The 17106-nt window shown below is 43.6% G+C and overlaps 1 protein-coding gene across 2 annotated transcripts in view; it reads left to right on the top strand.

The window, feature by feature from the left end:
- DPYSL3 (dihydropyrimidinase like 3) overlaps positions 1-17106 on the top strand; it is a 140048-nt gene that overhangs the window by 42471 nt on the left and 80471 nt on the right. The window contains exon 1 of one of the 2 annotated variants that reach the window (XM_043985229.1): positions 12774-12969. The exons of the other annotated variant lie outside the window; for it this stretch is intronic. Within the exon in view, the coding sequence (XP_043841164.1) occupies positions 12931-12969 (39 nt within the window). The 5' untranslated portion in view covers positions 12774-12930. Of the gene's footprint in view, positions 1-12773; positions 12970-17106 lie in introns of those variants that run through there. 2 annotated transcript variants of the gene reach the window in all.

Raw genomic sequence — 17106 nt, 5'->3', positions numbered from 1 at the left:
GACATCAAAAAAGGGAAAAGGACCTATTTCTACAAAAATATTTATAGTAGCTCTTTTTGTGGTGGCTAAGAACTAGAAATTGAAGGGATGTTTATAAATTGGGGACTGGCTAAACAAATTGTGGTATATGATTGTGATAGAATATTATTGTGCTATAAGAAATGATGAGCAGGCTAATTTCTGAAAAACCTAGAACGACTTACACGGACTGATGCAAAGTGAAGTGAACAGAATCTGGAGAATATTGTACAATGTAACAGCAATATTATATGATGAGGAACTGTGAATGACTTAACTATTTTCAGCAATATAATAATCAAAGGACTAACGATGAAGCATATTATCTGCTTCCAGAGAAAGAATTGTTATTGTTTGAGTACAGATTGAAGCATGCTATTTTTCACTTTTATTTTTTCATTCTTTTTCTTTTATTCTAGTCTTCTGGTACAAAATGACAAAATAATAATTGTACAGAATAATATGGGAAAGTTTTACATGATTGCACATATATAAGCTATATCTGATTATTTACCATCTCAGGGCAGGGAGGAGGAAAGGAAGGGATAGAAAGGAAAGAGAGGGATAGAATTTGGAACTCAACACTTTTTAAAAAAAATGTTTAAAAATTGTTTTAACACGTAACTGGGGGTAGATAATACACATATATGTGTATGTTGATAATTCTACTCCACAGAGATTTTCAAGAGGCAAAAGGGCTTAAGTAGGACAGAGTGCTATGAGAACTTATTTTGAAATTTCACCCCTGACAGTTAGAGCTGTGTGACCATAGGCTAGACACTTAATCTCGATGAGCCTCCATCAATTCTTTTTTTCTTTTTGGTGAGGCAGTTGGGGTTAAGTGACTTGCCCAGGGTCACACAGCTACTAAGTGTTAAGTGTCTGAGGCCAGATTTGAACTCCCTGACTTTCAACTTTCAATGAGGCTTATAGCAGTTGGGTTGTACTTCACTTTAATCAACAAAGTTCTCAAAGTTGGTATACTTTGAGTTGTGAGTCAGATTGCATTTCAAGTGTACTAGGTGAGCTTAATGTTGAAGTGGGAAACCTTTGGAAACTCAAAAAAACCCCCACCAAACTCAGCAACAAATAATTGTAATATAAATGTTAAGGTGCTCCTTCCATCATTGCAGATTATAATTCATCCATGATGACTCTCTTATGCAACTTTGCCTGTACCCTTTCATACATTCTGTGCACAAGAACCAACTGATGGGTTGGAGGCCTTTGTGTCTACAATGCATACCACACATGCCAGGCAGGATATCCATCTGTTTTCCTGCCTTCTCCTTACATGAGCAACCCACTCTCTTCTCCAGTCAAACTCATACACTTTGATCCAGGTTAAATACTAGATCTCTGTCAAGGACAGAAAGGTCTTCCAGGAGTTAAAATATTCATAGCACTACTTTTATTTGTATAAGAATAATAACAACAAAAATAGTTAGCATTTATAAAACACTTTAACGTTTTTGCAAAGTGCTTTACAAATATCATCTCATTTTACTCTCACAAAAACCCTGGGAATTAGGTTGCTATTATTATCTTTACTTTACAAATAAGGAAACTGAGGCAAACAGGATTAGATGGCTCATCTAGGGTCACACAGCTAGTGTCTGAGACCAAATTTGAACTCAGTGCTTTGTGACTCCAAGTCTACCACTCTATTCACTGTACCACCTAGCTGCCTAGGTGAACCGAGGCAGAGTGAATAAAGTAGAAAGTGGGGAATACACATAGTGATGACATTCATGTAAATGAAAGCAATGTTAAACAGCAGAACTCCAGTCAAATGCAGTGACCCATGTTGGTTCCAGAGGGCTGATGCTGGAACATGCTTCTTTTTTCTTATTAAAGGTGTTGAACTTCATTTCTCATTAAAGCTGTGGAATGATACCACACCATCAATGTGACTTTTTTTCTCAGATGGTTTTGTTTAACTATTTTTTAAGGGCAGGCTACTATTGGCAGGAGTATTGGGAAGTGAATATAGTGGGAGAAAAATAAATGCATCAGAGAAAAAAATATTTTTAAAAGAAAAAATAGCCATAAATTTCAAAATGGGCCTCAGTTGAGATGTGAGATATGAGCTTAGCCCTGAAGAATGGGAATGATTAAGATAGCCTCCTGACTTTTGACAATCACTCTTCCAAACCTCTCTTGGGGCTTTACCTGGTTGTTTCCAGTCTTGGGAAATAAACATTGATAAGCATGTACTAGCTTCACTGATAAGCACAGGTTCAGTAAGGAACTAAAAGGGGAAAATATACATATTTAAAAATATACCTTGGATCTGAAGCTTGGTCGGAACTAGTGGTTATACAGATTTGAAAAATAAACACACATAAATCCAAATTTGAAAACAGCACATTAATTAGGGAATGAGTCTCTAGGTGGTGTGATAGAGTCAGGAAGTCATCTTCCTAAGTTCAAATCTGACCTTAGACACTTAGTAGCTGTGTGACCCTGGGTAAGTCACTGAACCTGGTTTTCCTCAGTTTCCTCATCTGTAAAATTAGTTGGAGAAGGATATGGCAAAGCACTCCAGTATCTTTTGCCAAGAAAATCCCAAATGGGGTCACAAAGAGTCGATTGAACAACAGTATGACTCAACAGCCATAACAAAGTATATGAACAAAATGATTCCAAACTTGTTTCTGGAGCAGTTGAACCAAATTCATAGCTCTACTTATGGTGTATTAACAAGCTTTTTGCCCCCCATACCCTCTCTAGTATAGATTGTTTTTCCCTTTTACCATCTTTGCCAAGTTGATGGGTATGATGTGATATCTTGGAATTGTTTTCGTTTGCATTTTTTCTTGTTATCAGTGATTTGGAGCATCATTCATAGAGTTGTCAGTAATTTCCATTTCTTTTTTTTTTTTTTTGAAAACTGTATCCTTTGTGGCAGGGGGAGAAGGGAACATGCATTTATTAAGTGCTTACTATGTACTAGGCATTGTGCTAAGCACTTTGCAAAATATTATCTCTTTTGATCCTCACAATGATCCTGGGAGGTAGGTGCATTTATTATCCCCCATTTATAGTTAAAGAAACTGGGGCAGACAGAGGTTGTGTTTTGTTGGGATCACATGCCTGGTAAGTATATGAGGCCAGATATGAACTCAGACCTTCCTGACTCCAGGCCCAGAGCTTTATCTACTTTGCCACAGACCTTCAAGCTATTAGGCTGCCAATGGCTCTTGGTTTTCTGTATTTGTATGTATTCCCTGTAGACTATGGCTGTCAGACATGAGATTCATCTCCCCGCCCCCTCCAATCTGTAGTTTATCTTCTTATTTTCACTGCAGTGATTTTGTTTTTACAAAATATTTAAAATTTTATAGAATTGAAAGGGTTTATGTTTTGGGGTTTTGTTTTTTCTTTCTGTAACCTCTTCTATCCCTTGTCTGGTTATGAATTTTCACCCTTACCACAGAGATGAATATTATAATTTTCTGGTCTTCTCTTTTTTTAAAAAAATATTATTTCTAAGAGTTACACTATTTGTCCTCTTAGAGCTTATTATGGTGAAAAATGGTGATCTAATACTTCTTTTCCACTGAACTGTTTTCCTGTTTTCCCAGGAGGCATTACTCCAATAATTTTTTATCTTAGGTTTACTGAATATAGGATTACTGTGAACATGTGCCTCTAGGTCTTTCTTATCTAGTCCATATCACTGATTTCAACTTCCATTTTTTAGCCAGTACCAAATGATGATATTGACAGCTGCTGGGGGGGTGGGGTAGGGGTGGAGAAAGTTGGTCAGGATTAAACTAATCAATTGTTTCCTTCCATTTCACCTCAGCCTAGTTTGATGAAAACAAAAGGAACAGGTAAGAGAGACAACTAGGTGTTAAACAATCCAAAGATGGGCTGCTGAGGCTAATTTTCTCTTGAACCCATAGCTGGCTTTCTTTCCAATACCAGGGGTCACACTCAGCTGCCTTGGGAGACTGGCTTCTTTCCTGCTGGGTGTGGTATCTACTGCTGGGTGGAATGGCTTCATGCTATCATGACTGATGACAGAGTGAACAGCCACCTACTTGTCCCCCAGCCCCATCCCCTTTCCTTTCCTAGTAGAAAAGCAAGAGGAAAGACAGAGAGATCTCTGAAGAGTTGGAATCTTTCCCAATTTCTGACTTTCCTCTAGACTGCCAGCAGTCATGTTTTTTTTGTTTGTTTGTTTGTTTGGGGTTTTTTTTGTGGGGCAATGGGGGTTAAGTGTCTTGCCCAGGGTCACACAGCTACTAAGTGTCAAGTGTCTGAGGCAGGATTTGAACTCAGGTCCTCCTGAATCCAGGGCCGGTGCTTTATCCACTGCGCCACCTAGCTGTCCCCTGCCAGCAGTCATGTTCACTGAAGCTACTTGTCTCAACTGTGTTTCCCCATCTCTTATTGATTTTTAAAATCCCCCAGACATGACCTATCCTTGGCCAACCAAGAGCTTGCTGATTTCTAATCCCTTTAAAGAGAATTTCCTTACTTTGCAAAGGGGTAAGAGAATAGACACATTCTTCATTTCATTTAATGCATTAGCACCTTGTTGTCTGTTATCTGCCCCTTCTGTGGCTTCAGGTCGGAGGCTGTGGGGTTGAAGATTGTTCTTACTAACTGCCACCCTTCCCTCCTTGCACAGGCACAGACAGACAGACAGACTGACTCACACACACTGAGATACACACACTGAGACACCCCCCCCTTACTCTCCCCCAGCTAAACATATGTTGTTGATAGCAGATCAACTGTGGTGATTTTGGCACATTTGTCTGTATTCTTCATTCTGAAAAGCTCTCTATTGACTTGGGGAGGTTCAATCATTGTCCTTTCAAATGCCATCTTCCAGTGCCTTGTGTTAAGGAGTCTCGGCAAAGTCCATATGGCGTAATTCTTCGGAAAATCTGAAAATTAAAAATTTCCTGGATTGTCTAGGCAAAAGCCTGCACCAGCCCAAAGATAATAAAGAAAGGAAAAAGGGGAAAAGAAACATGGGTACCTCCTTCCCACCCCTCTTATCCCCACTAGGGAAAGTGTGGTCCCAACAGGAATAGGTGACTTGAGTCAGAGTGGAAGTCATTGCTCCCCTGCCACCATCACAGCGTCTGGTGAAAAATGAAATTGTCCTGGGTGAAAATTCTTTGGAATTTTTGAAACACAGCACTCCAAATTTCCTCCATGGGCCCATATAGGACATTTCCATCTAAAGGTAAGGATGAACATTTCCAATGAATTCCTTCAATACATAGCTCACTTGAAAATTTCCTGATGGATCCCAGGCAATCCATGCGGCTTCTGAAATGAAGGCTTGAGCTCACCCCTTACTAGGGCAAGCAGGCTAGCTTAAAAAATAAACCAAACAAATTTAGAAAAGTCCCAAAGGGGTTTAAGACTTCCCAAAAGGGATTAAGCATTTGGAATGGATTACTGACAATTTCTAGACAGTCAGGAAAACCCATTGTCCATAAGGATCCTAGAAAAGCATCCAAACTCATGCAAGTAGTCTAGATCTGTTCAAAAGGAAAATTAAGAAAAACTTAAAGGGATTAGCTCCCAAAGTGTGAATTACTAGAGCCCAGTATTCTAAGAATGCAAGGTCCATACTGTTCATATCAGCTCTTATCTTCATAATGGAGCAGGGTAAATAAGTACTCAAAAGGAAAAAAAAAGTATCCCAAAGAAACTGGTCTAACTGGCAAAGAAAACACATCGGAAAACTGATTATCTAACCACAGAATGAAAATAAAAGAGAGGAAAAAGCAACAGCCCAGTTGGGGCTGGCTGGGCTTTACACAACCTCTTGCCCCACCATCCTGATGGGAGCCCTTCCCCTTCCAGAAAGCATTTAAGGAGACCCAGTACTTTCTGAATTCATCTCCATCTAGCACCACCTATTCCCTCCCATCCGAACTACCAACTATTCGATGAATTCACAAACTTGGTAGAAAGTGGGTCCAGTTGAATTAGGGGAAACTGAGGCAATGAAAGATGCTGACATTGAAATGCACTGTCAACAGAGAGTGAAGCAAAGGGTGCCGAGTCAGTGATGCACCCTTCAATTTTGTTCTGTAGGAATTACCTTGTGAGGAATTACTTCCATTCTCTTTTTGCCATGGCTGTTTTTATTATTTTGGTACATCTCCTGCTCTTTTGAGGTGGTGAGATAGACCCAGGCTTTGATGCAGTCTCTCTCTCTCTCTTGGACACTGCTGGAAGTTCTAAGGGCTGTTTCAAATCTGGGTTGTTCCTGTTATCTCCTGCATTTAAGGTAGATAGGTAGTCTTAGAAATAAAGGATGCTGCTTCTTTTTACGAGACTGCATGTACCTAAGGTTGCATCCATGCCATCCTCAGGTAATGACAAATAAGGACTGTCCAGGTCCCTGTCTCATGTCACCTGTGACACAGATTCTAGAGATTGTAAATTTAGAGCTAGAAAGAATCAGAGAGACCATCTGGTCCAACTTCCTCATTTTACAGATGAGGAAACTGAGGCTTGTATTGCCCCAGCCCACACAGTTCACATGTGTCTGAGGCAGGGTTCAAGCCTAGGTCTTTTGACTCTGATTCTAGCATTCTATCCACTAGAAGATTCATCTATCTATGTAGAAGATTCATCCTCATGCTAGGGGCAATGGAGGGGGTTCATATCATGTTTTGTTGCTGTTCAGTCATTTCAGTCGTGTCCAACTCTTTCTGACCCCATCTGGGGTTTTCTTGGCAGAACTACTGTAACTCAGGAATACTTGAACTTAGGAAGATGAGTCTTTCTGGCTCCAGCTCAGGCACTCTTATCTACTTGTGCAACCTAGCTGCCTACATCCACACTAACTTCCCCCATTATTACCAAGGTCAATACTGCTTTTCTTCTCTCTCTCTCTCTCTCTCTCTCTCTCTCTCTCTCTCTCTCTCTCTCTCTCTCTCTCTCTCTCTCTCTCCTTTCTCCCCTCTCTCTCTCACATACACACATACAGCTCTTAGGATGACTCCCATAAGAGCAAGATGAGATTGCTTCCACCTTTCCAAAAACCTATCCTCTTTGGCCTATGGAGTGAAGTGGCTTTGGACAGCCAGCACCTTTTCCAGGGTACTTGCTGTATCCTCTCCTGAGTAAGGTCTAATTTCCACCAAGGATCATAAAGGCCATCCCTACAGTAAGTGGAAGTTTTGCTCATCTCGCTGAATCTGGTATCCATTTTATTTTGGAATATGCCTAGGCTTCAAATTACACGAGAAAACTTTCGCATGTGCTTGGCTGTAAGGTCTTCCTGTGAGTATATGTGTGACCAAGGGAATAGATTGTTTGCCAGATTTATTGTTGTGAATTTAATATGTAAACGTCTAATAATAGCTTGGTTAGGTTTCTTTTTTCATTCTGTTAATTGTGACATTGGGAATGTATGACTAAGATTTCTTTTATTAGAACCACAGATCAAAGGAATTAACCCCAGTGTTTTAGAATAAATTATTTTTGTTAGTTTTTTTAAACCAGAGACTATTTACTTTTACTTTAATTGGAATTGCCTAAATATTTGGAACAGCCAGGTGCTTCCCTTATTATATTTTAGAAGTTGTGATAGGTTTTTAAAGAACTTCTCCATCCATCCAATTGGCATCAGCATCAGAATCAGAGCTAGAAGGGAGCTCAGAGAACATCTACCCAAAAATCTGTATCTGAAGAGAAATTTTCTCTTTACAACATCCCTGACATGTGGTCATCTAGTCCATCTGAAGGGCTGCAGGGAGGGAGGATCAGATAACTCCCAATGCATCTCATTGCTCTTTTAGATAGTATTGTTAGTTTTCCCCTTATAGCCAACCTAAATTTATATCTATTTTAGCCACTAGGTGGCAATAGAGACCTGCGCCTGGAGTAAGGAAGACCTGAGTTCAAATTTGACCTCACATTCTTCCTATATGTATGACCTTGGGCAAGTCACTTAAGCCTCAGTTTTCTAACTATGAAATGAGGATAGAACCCCTGTAGTGCCTTCCTCACAGGGTTGTTGTGAGACTAAAATATGATAGTGTGTGTAAAGTGCTTTGTAAGCCCTAATGTGCTATATGAAGGTCAGCTATCATTAACAGAATGTCCTCCTACTTCCTCTCCATCAATCTAATGTGATCACTTCCTTCAATGCCTTAGTCAAGATTCATATTCTATCAAAAAGATTCCCTAACCCTCTTCCTGACTTTCCCCCTGCCATCTCCTACCCCCCAATGACACACTCAATTCTTATAGTCAGCACTTACAACCAAACTACTTTGGTACTTGTTTACCTAATGTTTTGAAATTGTTCTCTATTTCCTTCTTGTATGTATTTCATCTCACTTATTCAGCAGCAGCAATTAAGCAGAAATGAGCCCCAGAAAATGAAGGGTGAAAAAGCCTCTGAGCAGCTGAAATAGTTTTAATAGAGTCTCTGCAGTTACTATGCTATTAACCCTGGGGCTGAATCAGAGCCTACTTACTCTTATTTTAAATATAGTACTAATGAACTTGGTGATATGGTTTCAAACTCCACAACAGATTATTTGCTGCAAATTAGAAGTGTTATAGGGGTTACTGCTAGGTAATAGTGATGGCGATTAGCTACCACGTTGATTTTTTAAAACCCCCTGACATTTATAGCAATTTAAGATTTTGGACATATACTTACTGTAAACTATCTCATTTGGTCCTCACAGTGATCCTGTGGTCCCTCTTGTGAGGACTCCTTCCCAAGTAGCGATGAACTTAAAATTCAGAGAGAGACGGAGAAATAGCCAGAGATGGAGAGACTGAGAGATAAAGCATACATTTACAGGCATGGCCAATGAAGGAATTTGTTTGACTAAGTATGTTTATGACTTGGGTTTTATTTGTTGTCTTATTCATTTATTTGTTTGTTGTTCGATGGGAGGGAGCAATTGCAGGTACAGATTATCAATTTTTTAAAAAAATTAAATTTCTTAAAAAGAAAATTTTAGAAACTTGTGAGGAAGTGTTGTACCACAGGGATTCTATCTCCAGTTTACAGATGAGGAAATTGGGTCTCAGATTGGTCAAGTAAATCACTAATAGTCACACAGAAAAAGCAAAAGTCAAACCCCAGTTGTGTGGAGCAAGACACACACACACAGACACACACAGACACACACACACAGACACGCTCTCAGGCCATCTAATATAGGAACAGACCACCTTACACACTCCAACAGCCCCTTATAGTACAATAATTGATGTTCATCAGAATACTGAATACTGCGGTTATGAAGAAACATGTAAATTCTATTTGGGTATGCAAGTGTTTGAGAAAGATTTCCATCCAAAAGAAAGTAAAAAGTTTAAGTACTTAAAGAGTAAACTTCTGTTTACTGGAAAATTCCCTTGTGTGGAACAGTGCCTTCCTGACCATGCCAGATCAATAAGGCTTCTTCCTATCAGGCCTTTTCTTCTTAATGAGATTGTTAGATCTTTGAGGTTAGGGACTGTTTCTCATGATGGCTCCCCTGGGTCCGTCCATACGAGTAAATGATTTGGGTGCACGGAATTGATAAACTCCTTAGGGAATGTTTTTGGAATCTAAGGGCGTTAATGCACAATCACCCTGGGTGTTAGTTACTTTAAAACAGGAAAAACCGTGCATGGCCGAGTCTTTTCAGAGTGGTACATCTGTTGCTTTCTCATTGTCTTCCAGCTTTCTTAGACCAAGAACAGTGCAGACTATTCAGAGGCTTTCAGCTGTGGAGCATTTCAATCTTTGCTGTCCTCCTCTTCTTGCTCCCTTTCTTTTGACCAGACGTATAAGTGTTCACTGCTGCATTCCCAATCCCTGCAAACAGACATGAATTTTAAAAGGTCCCCTGTCTTCTCCCCTGTGTCCTAGCTTGGATGCTTTAATATGTTCCCAAAAGGGAAGGATGGAAAAGAGAGTATTCATTGTATATTTGTGGTGGTAGCAACAGCTTGAAACCATTAGCCTTGCATTCCTGTGTTGTTGGAGCAGCTCATCACAACACAACACAACACACAACACAACACAACACAACACAACACGACTCTTATTTTTGCTTGGCCTCTTGCACCTCAGAGTTTAACCCAGTTAAATATGAAGAAAGTAAGGAGAGAATGCATTGTATGGGATTGGGAAATGTGGGATAAATCCACTTGGCATAGAATGCTTTTGGTTATAATGTCTGTAAATGGAGATACTAGTAAACGGCAGAGGGAAAGAAATCCTAAAATGTAAATTTAAAAAGAGATAAGGGGATCCCTGACAGTGGCCTCTGGATATTTTCTCGTTCCTAAGAAACAATCTGGGGCTTGGCCCTTCCCAACATTTTAGAGGGGTAGCTCAGAATTTAAAGAAAAAAAAAGACTCCACAGGGCTCTAGAGTGCCCTTTAATTCCGCCTTTCCTCCATTCTAAATATAATTCTGTTCATTTGCATGCCAATACCCAGAATGCTTTGTAATTTCACAACTCTTTTCAGTGGTCCCGGAGCTGAAGCCGCAGGAACAAAGCAAAATGTTTAGGGCGTGCCTTTGGCTTCCCAAGTCCATGCTTTGCAAAAGAGAATTGGAAGGTAATCCTTCCCCAGCATGCCTCCTGCTTGTTAAAGTACCGTATATATTTATTGGGAACAGGCTGTGGCCTTGGTATGGGGCAGCTGTTTAAGGAAAGGAAGGTCCTTTTGGCTGAAGATGGATGGATTAAAAAAAAAATTAAACGGATCTCAACAAAAAGTTACTAAGTGGCTATGTGTGCAATACACCGGGCTAAGTGTATGTAGGTGATGATGACATGAATCACTTTCTGGCTTCTGCAAAGTTTTAGATTAAACAATTCAATATACATAAAAAATAACTCAAAGGCCTATGGTGCTATAAGATTTGCAACTGGTAGCGACTTTAGAGATTTAAAAGTCCTATGTCCTCCTCACTGTAGAAAATGAAACTGAAAGCTAGACAGGACAGTGACTTGCATGGGGTCACATCAACAGTACAGAGCTGTGCTTCAGACCTCTCTTGTCTCCTAATCCAGTGAGGTTTCCACTATACTATGCTACAATAACGGGGAGGGCGGGAGTGGGGGGGGAGGTAGTGAAAGCATCTCCACTGTGAGGCCAGGAATTTTAAGGGATTTGCCCAAGGTCATTGTAACCTAGATTCGGACGCAGTTCCTCATTCCAACTTCAGCCGGCTTTCTATCACATGAGGGTGTTGCTCCCATTCCACACATTTTTTTTTCCTGTTTTCTAGGCTGCAATTTAATCTTCTCATTTAATGAAATAGAGACAGCGGTGGCATGGGTGTGGACTAGAGAACCAGTCATGAAGACTTGGGTTCAGGTCCTGCTTCTCTGGCACATCTACTTGCCGAATGAACCTAGGAAAGTCATGTGATCTCAGTGCTCTAGGCATCCATCTGTTAAAGATTATAAATTGCACAGAAGGTGCTGATTTACGTTGATAGGGGGAGCTTCCTCACCTGGTACTTCCCTATGCCAATTAAATCACAGGTTCAGCCCTTATCCCTACCCTTTTTAAATGAACAGGGTACGAGAAGGTGTGCATCAGTGAACCCCAGAATCTCAGCTTCCTCAGGTTTGCTCAAATACATGCTTTTAGGCATATGGAGATATTCAAGAAATATTTGTTGATTGCGTAAAGAATGCAGCCCTATCCTTATTTTGGTGCTAATCTCTAAAGGAAGTAAAAAAGAAAAGCACTTCGTTGGACCTGGTTGCAAGATCTCCTTTCTGCATTCATGTTTTGACTTTGTATATCATTCTTGTACAGACCAAACCCATGCTGTAAATAAAGCATGCTGTTCTTTGGCAAGTGGAAGAAAATATCAATGGCATGACACTATCTTGCAAGTGCAGCCTTCATTCAGCGTGCTGTTTTTTTTTTTTAAACATCTCTATTCCTCTGTAATTGTCTTCATATCGTATCTTAAATGGAAAAGACTTCACGGTTTCCATTCAGTGCTCTCTCCATAAGGATATGAAGTGTACTCTACGGTACGCAGCCCATCCGTCGGTACACTCTCGGGAATGAACTAATGAGACTGTAGGGGAGCAGAGGCGGTGCCGCCCAACCTTGTAACAAAGGCTGCCTATCCGAGCATCCTGCCATGGCAAAAGGGGTTCTGAGCGCATGAGCTTTGGGAGGAAAGCGGGGTGCCCGCTCTGCTCCGCCGGGGTCCGAGGGCGTGGTGTGGGGGGGGATGCAGTTACTAAGCGGTGTACCTGCTCTCCGCTTTCCCGCGCCCCCCCCCCCTCTGCAGCATAGCCCCCGCCCCGCGCCTGAGTGCCGGCACCACCCCACTCCACCCCACCTTCGTCTCCTTCGCCTCCTTCGCCGTCCGCCCGTGTCCGCTGCGTCCTGCGCCCCCTGGCGGCCACCAAGGTGCCTCGCTCTCGCACGCACTCGCTTGCGCGCACACACACACATCTACACATCTACACACACACAAAAAGAAAAACTGGGTGAGGCAGATGCAATAAGGCAAAGGGAGGAAAATCATTAGAGAAGGGGGCGAAGAGGAGGGAGTAGTCGCGCCGACCGGCCACTTTTGCCTTGCTGGGTCCCAGCTGGCCCTGCGAAAGAAAAAAAAAATAGAGGGAGCGAAGTGTGGGGTGGGGGTGAAAGGGGCGCAGGGAGAGGGCTGCTATTGTCTCTCGGGCGGCGGCGGCGGCAGCGGCAGAGGCAGAGGCAGCGGCAGCCCGGTGGGGGGCGGGCAGAGGAGACGAGAGGGGGAGGAGAAGGCAGCGGCCAGCGAGCGAGGGAGCTAGCGAGCGCACCATTCTCTTCACCTGATCTCCGGGCGGGGGTGCGAGCAACCAGCGCAGGGCGAGAAGCCGGAGCCGGAGAGGCAGCCGCTTGTGCAGCACCAGTCCCAGCCCCAGCCCCCGCCGCCACCCACCATGTCCTACCAGGGCAAGAAGAACATCCCCCGGATCACGGTGAGCCCCGGCTCCCGGCCCCAGCGCTGCTGCCTCCTCCCCTTCCCCTTCCCCTTCCTTCCTTCCCTCCCTCCCTCTCTCTCTCTCTCCTCCGCTCTCTCTCTGGCTTTGTGTGGGGCGAGTTGCTCCTGGCCGGGGGCAGAGCACGGAGTGGAAGTTAGGAAAAGGGGAGTTTGGGGGCGGACTTAAGATGGGGAGGGCACACAGTCCCGGGGCTGGGCAGGGGGGGAGAAAAGCAAAAAATAATAGTAACGGCATTGATAATACTAATAAAGGAGCGGTTCCATCCAGCCCTTGCAGGAACTTTGCGCCCCGTTCCCGGGCCAGGGCGCCAGATAGCGGACCGCTCTGCGCTCCTTGCGCTCCTTCCCGGGGAGTTCGAGCGCGCCCCGGAGCCCGGGCTGGGGGGGTTGGGGTGGGGAAGCTGGAAGACTTGCGGGTCCAGTGGCCTTGAGCTTGGAGCGGGGTGATGGAGGGGGTGGATTCTGGTCAGTACCCTCGAAGCTTGGAGGTTGCAAAGCCTCCTTGAAGCGCGAGGCCAGGAGCTCGGTTTCGGGGGGCCAGGGTGGGTGTCGCTTCTCCCCCACACCTTGGAGGATTAAGTCTCCTTCAACTTTGCACCCCTTTGTACGGCCCTCTCCTCCCTTCCCTTTGCTGCATGTTTTGGTGCGTCATGTGCCGGGTTGGAACAAACGAGGACAAAATAGGAACCGGATTTCTCTTCTCCCAGCCCGAAGCTCTAACCGCGAATTATTTTAAATCAGTCATTTGAGAAAAAGCTGGGTGTGCGGTGCGGGTTTTTTTTCTTTTCTTTTCCTATGTTTTTTTAACCCAAGATTTGAGTTTGTTACCCTGTGTATGCGGTACATCTAGCTTTGTGTGTAGAAGGGCGGGAGGAGGGTAGTGGCCGGGGCGTGTGGCCTGGGCGGGGTGGTGGATGCTAGAGTCAGGTACAGGATCTGCATCTCCCAGGAGGTGTGGGCCGTGCCCATCCCCAGAGACTTGGCCCCCACCCCTGTTTTATCCTAGATGCGGGGAAACGCAGTGTTGTAATAGCAGGGGACCCTCCTGGGCTCCAGTGGACCTGGATTTTTAGTATCATTTTTTTGTTTTTTGTTTTAGAGGCCAGGAATTCAGCGTGCTTTGTTTCCATTGAATTTAATTAAACCTTTGTGGGATGGGGTGTGGACTGGGGGGAATTGGTTGGCTACTCCATCTTTGTGAGGCGAACAAAGGAAGTGATAAACCCCGGCACCAGAAATGGCTTTGCAGATGTTTGATGGTTTTGTTGCTACCTGTTATCAGCTAATTAATTTCCTGAAAACACTCTGGTTTTGGGGGCTCCCATTTGCCATTGTGCCCATATTCACCATGGGTGATGGAGGTCATTTCAGGCCCTGACTGGGTCAAGTGCCCGAGACTTCTTGATATCCATATTACCTTTTATCTGTATTCGTGCTTTATTTGAATTGCAATGCAACCCGCCAGAGGAGGCATCAGTCCCTTGCTATTTTCTGGGGCTGGGCTTCCAGCGCCTTCACTAACACCTTACTGAATGTCTAGCTTGTCCTTGGGAAGACTCCCCACCACGGTTCTGTCTAAGCTTGAAATGGGCACTAGGTTTGGGACCCAACGCTTTTCTCCTTTCTGCCTTCACCAACATCACTTTAATTTAGAAATATTAAGGGTGTGTAGGCTTAGGCTACTCCTTAACTTTTTTTTTTCTTACTCAAATTGTTGTCCCTGCCAAATGAACATTGATTGTAGAAGAGATCCTTGAATCACTGAAAAATGAAGGTGATTGGTACATAGCCTCTATTCTCGGCTTGGGCTTGCTTGGCAGAACCCGGGAAAGGACTGCTTTCTTTTGAGATGGTACACGTATGTGCCGGCTCATGCATACATGTATCCATACATTGCAGTGCATCACACACAGTACATCGTGCTCCCTACTTATTCTTGTGCTTCGGATAGACAGCACATCTGTAATGATTACGTTTGGCCAATCCAAGAGCCAGAGTGATTTTTTTCTGTGGGCTCTGACCAGTGTTGTAGCATGGAAGGCCCCACCCACTCCCAGGACCACCATTCATGCCACCTCTGAGGAAAGATGAAAAGGTTTTAGGGGATGCCTTATCTTTCTTTGAGTGGAGCACACATGGGTGGGGTTCTCTCCTGACATTTCCTCCTTGAGATGCAGCCTCAGCTATGAGTTTGGATCAAGGAGTTTCTTTCTTTAGCCCACCTAAGCCCCAAGAAGAGAGGAGGTGTGTGTGGGGGTGTCCAATCGCTTCAAGGTCTCCTATCTCAAATAGAGTCTGTGATTAATGGCTGGGCAAGCTTTATATTATAATGTGGTGAGAATGTCTTAACACCAAAGCTAAAGCAACAGTTGTTAGATGAAGATAATAAAGGGTGGGGTGCTGGTCTCAGGCAAGTGATGTGCTTCTAGAAATTTGTTTTTCCTGTTTTGTGTTTATTTTCAGAAAGAGGATGGGCATCATGTAAAATGATGTTTTTTTTAAAATGTTATATATGTTTGTATAACCCATATATAGCTATAGGTATATCCTCATATTGACCAAGATTTTAAAACTGCCTTACAAATAAAGAAATCTGTGAGAGAAGGTTAGACACACCCTTCTGATAGATTCTATTCCATATTGACTCCAAAGAATTTTTCAGAATATAGGGAGTAGATTTGCATTTAGCTTTCTGTGTTCTCTGCTCATTTCCTTTAAAGCCAGCTCCACCCTCAGCATCTAAAGGCTCTCAGTGAAACAGCAGTCAAAATGGGTACAGTTTGGTTTGGCCTCATGCCTCCCAGTGGTCTCTGCCAGCTCCTCCACTCTCCTTGCTTCTCCATCCCTTCCCCCATTATTTGGACCAAAGTGACATTTGTGCCACCCGGTTTCCATCCTTTTTTTCTATCTGCCGCTCTCCTGGCCACAGAGCCTGGGAATGAAGCCACCTCCCTGGGGACAAGGAATGATAGCCCTGAAATGAGGCATGGTAACTGATTTTTGCCAGGCTGGGCACTAATTTCCCAGGCTGTTTATTGGTGTGGAACCCATTCATCAGAAGCCTAGGAATTTAGGGCTGGTGCTCCAAGAGGTTTCCTTTCTAGAAGCTCATTATTTTTTATTCCTTAACCTGGCATTGAAACCTCCTCATAGTCTGGCTCTAACCTACCTTTCCAACCTCCATACCCATCAGTCCTTTCTGTGAACTCTACCTTCCAACCCCCACCCCACCTGTCTTAATGTCCATCACCCAATCTTGACCTATTCTAATGCCTCCATATTGTCTCACGGGCCATTTCCCCCAGCTTAGAAGATATTCTCATTCTCTCTCTCTCTCTCTCTCTCTCTCTCTCTCTCTCTCTCTCTCTCTCTCTCTCTCTCTTTTAGTGAGGCAATTGGGGTTAAGTGACTTGCCCAGGGTCACACAGCTAGTAAGTGTTGAGTGTCTGAGGCCGGATTTGAACTCAGGTCCTCCTGACTCCAGGGCTGGTGCTCTATCCACCGCGCCACCTAGCTGTCCCTAAGAAAGAAATCTTTTTTTTTTTTTTTTTGGTGAGGCAGTTGGGGTTAAGTGACTTGCCCAGGGTCACACAGCTAGTAAGTGTTAAGTGTCTGAGGCCGGATTTGAAGTCAGGTACTCCTGACTCCAGCGCTGGTGCTCTATCTGCACCACCTAGCTGCCTCTGAAGATACTCTCTTTAAAGCTCCACCTGTTGATAACTTTGTCTTCCTCCAGGAACCGGCTTAGGTGCCCTTTCCTCAATGAAGCCTTCATGGTCCAAGCCGAAAGTTCACATCTATCCCCCCCCCCCCCCGCCCCGAATCTAAGCATTTTGTCTGGAATTCTCCTTTCTCCCTATTACATCCTACCTTGTCCCATACTCATCTGTATGCAACATGCCATTTCTTACTTGTTAGACTGTAAACTCTTAGGAGTGAGGGTCTTTGTGTCCAGTGCCTAGCCTGATAGCTGGAACACACAGACATTTGCTGAATTGTATTGAATTGAATTCTCTGAGAGTCCCCAGTGAATGCTTAGCCTAGGCTCTGACTGCAGTCTCTGCACATCTCGCTTTAGGAGCTGGAGACCGTTGAGTGGGTTGCTCCACCTTTG

This window comes from Dromiciops gliroides, chromosome 2, assembly GCF_019393635.1.
Source record: "Dromiciops gliroides isolate mDroGli1 chromosome 2, mDroGli1.pri, whole genome shotgun sequence".
Taxonomy (NCBI): Eukaryota; Metazoa; Chordata; class Mammalia; order Microbiotheria; family Microbiotheriidae; genus Dromiciops; species Dromiciops gliroides.
The sequence above is the reverse complement of the archived record's forward strand: the minus strand, read 5'-3'. Positions and strand labels throughout refer to the sequence as shown.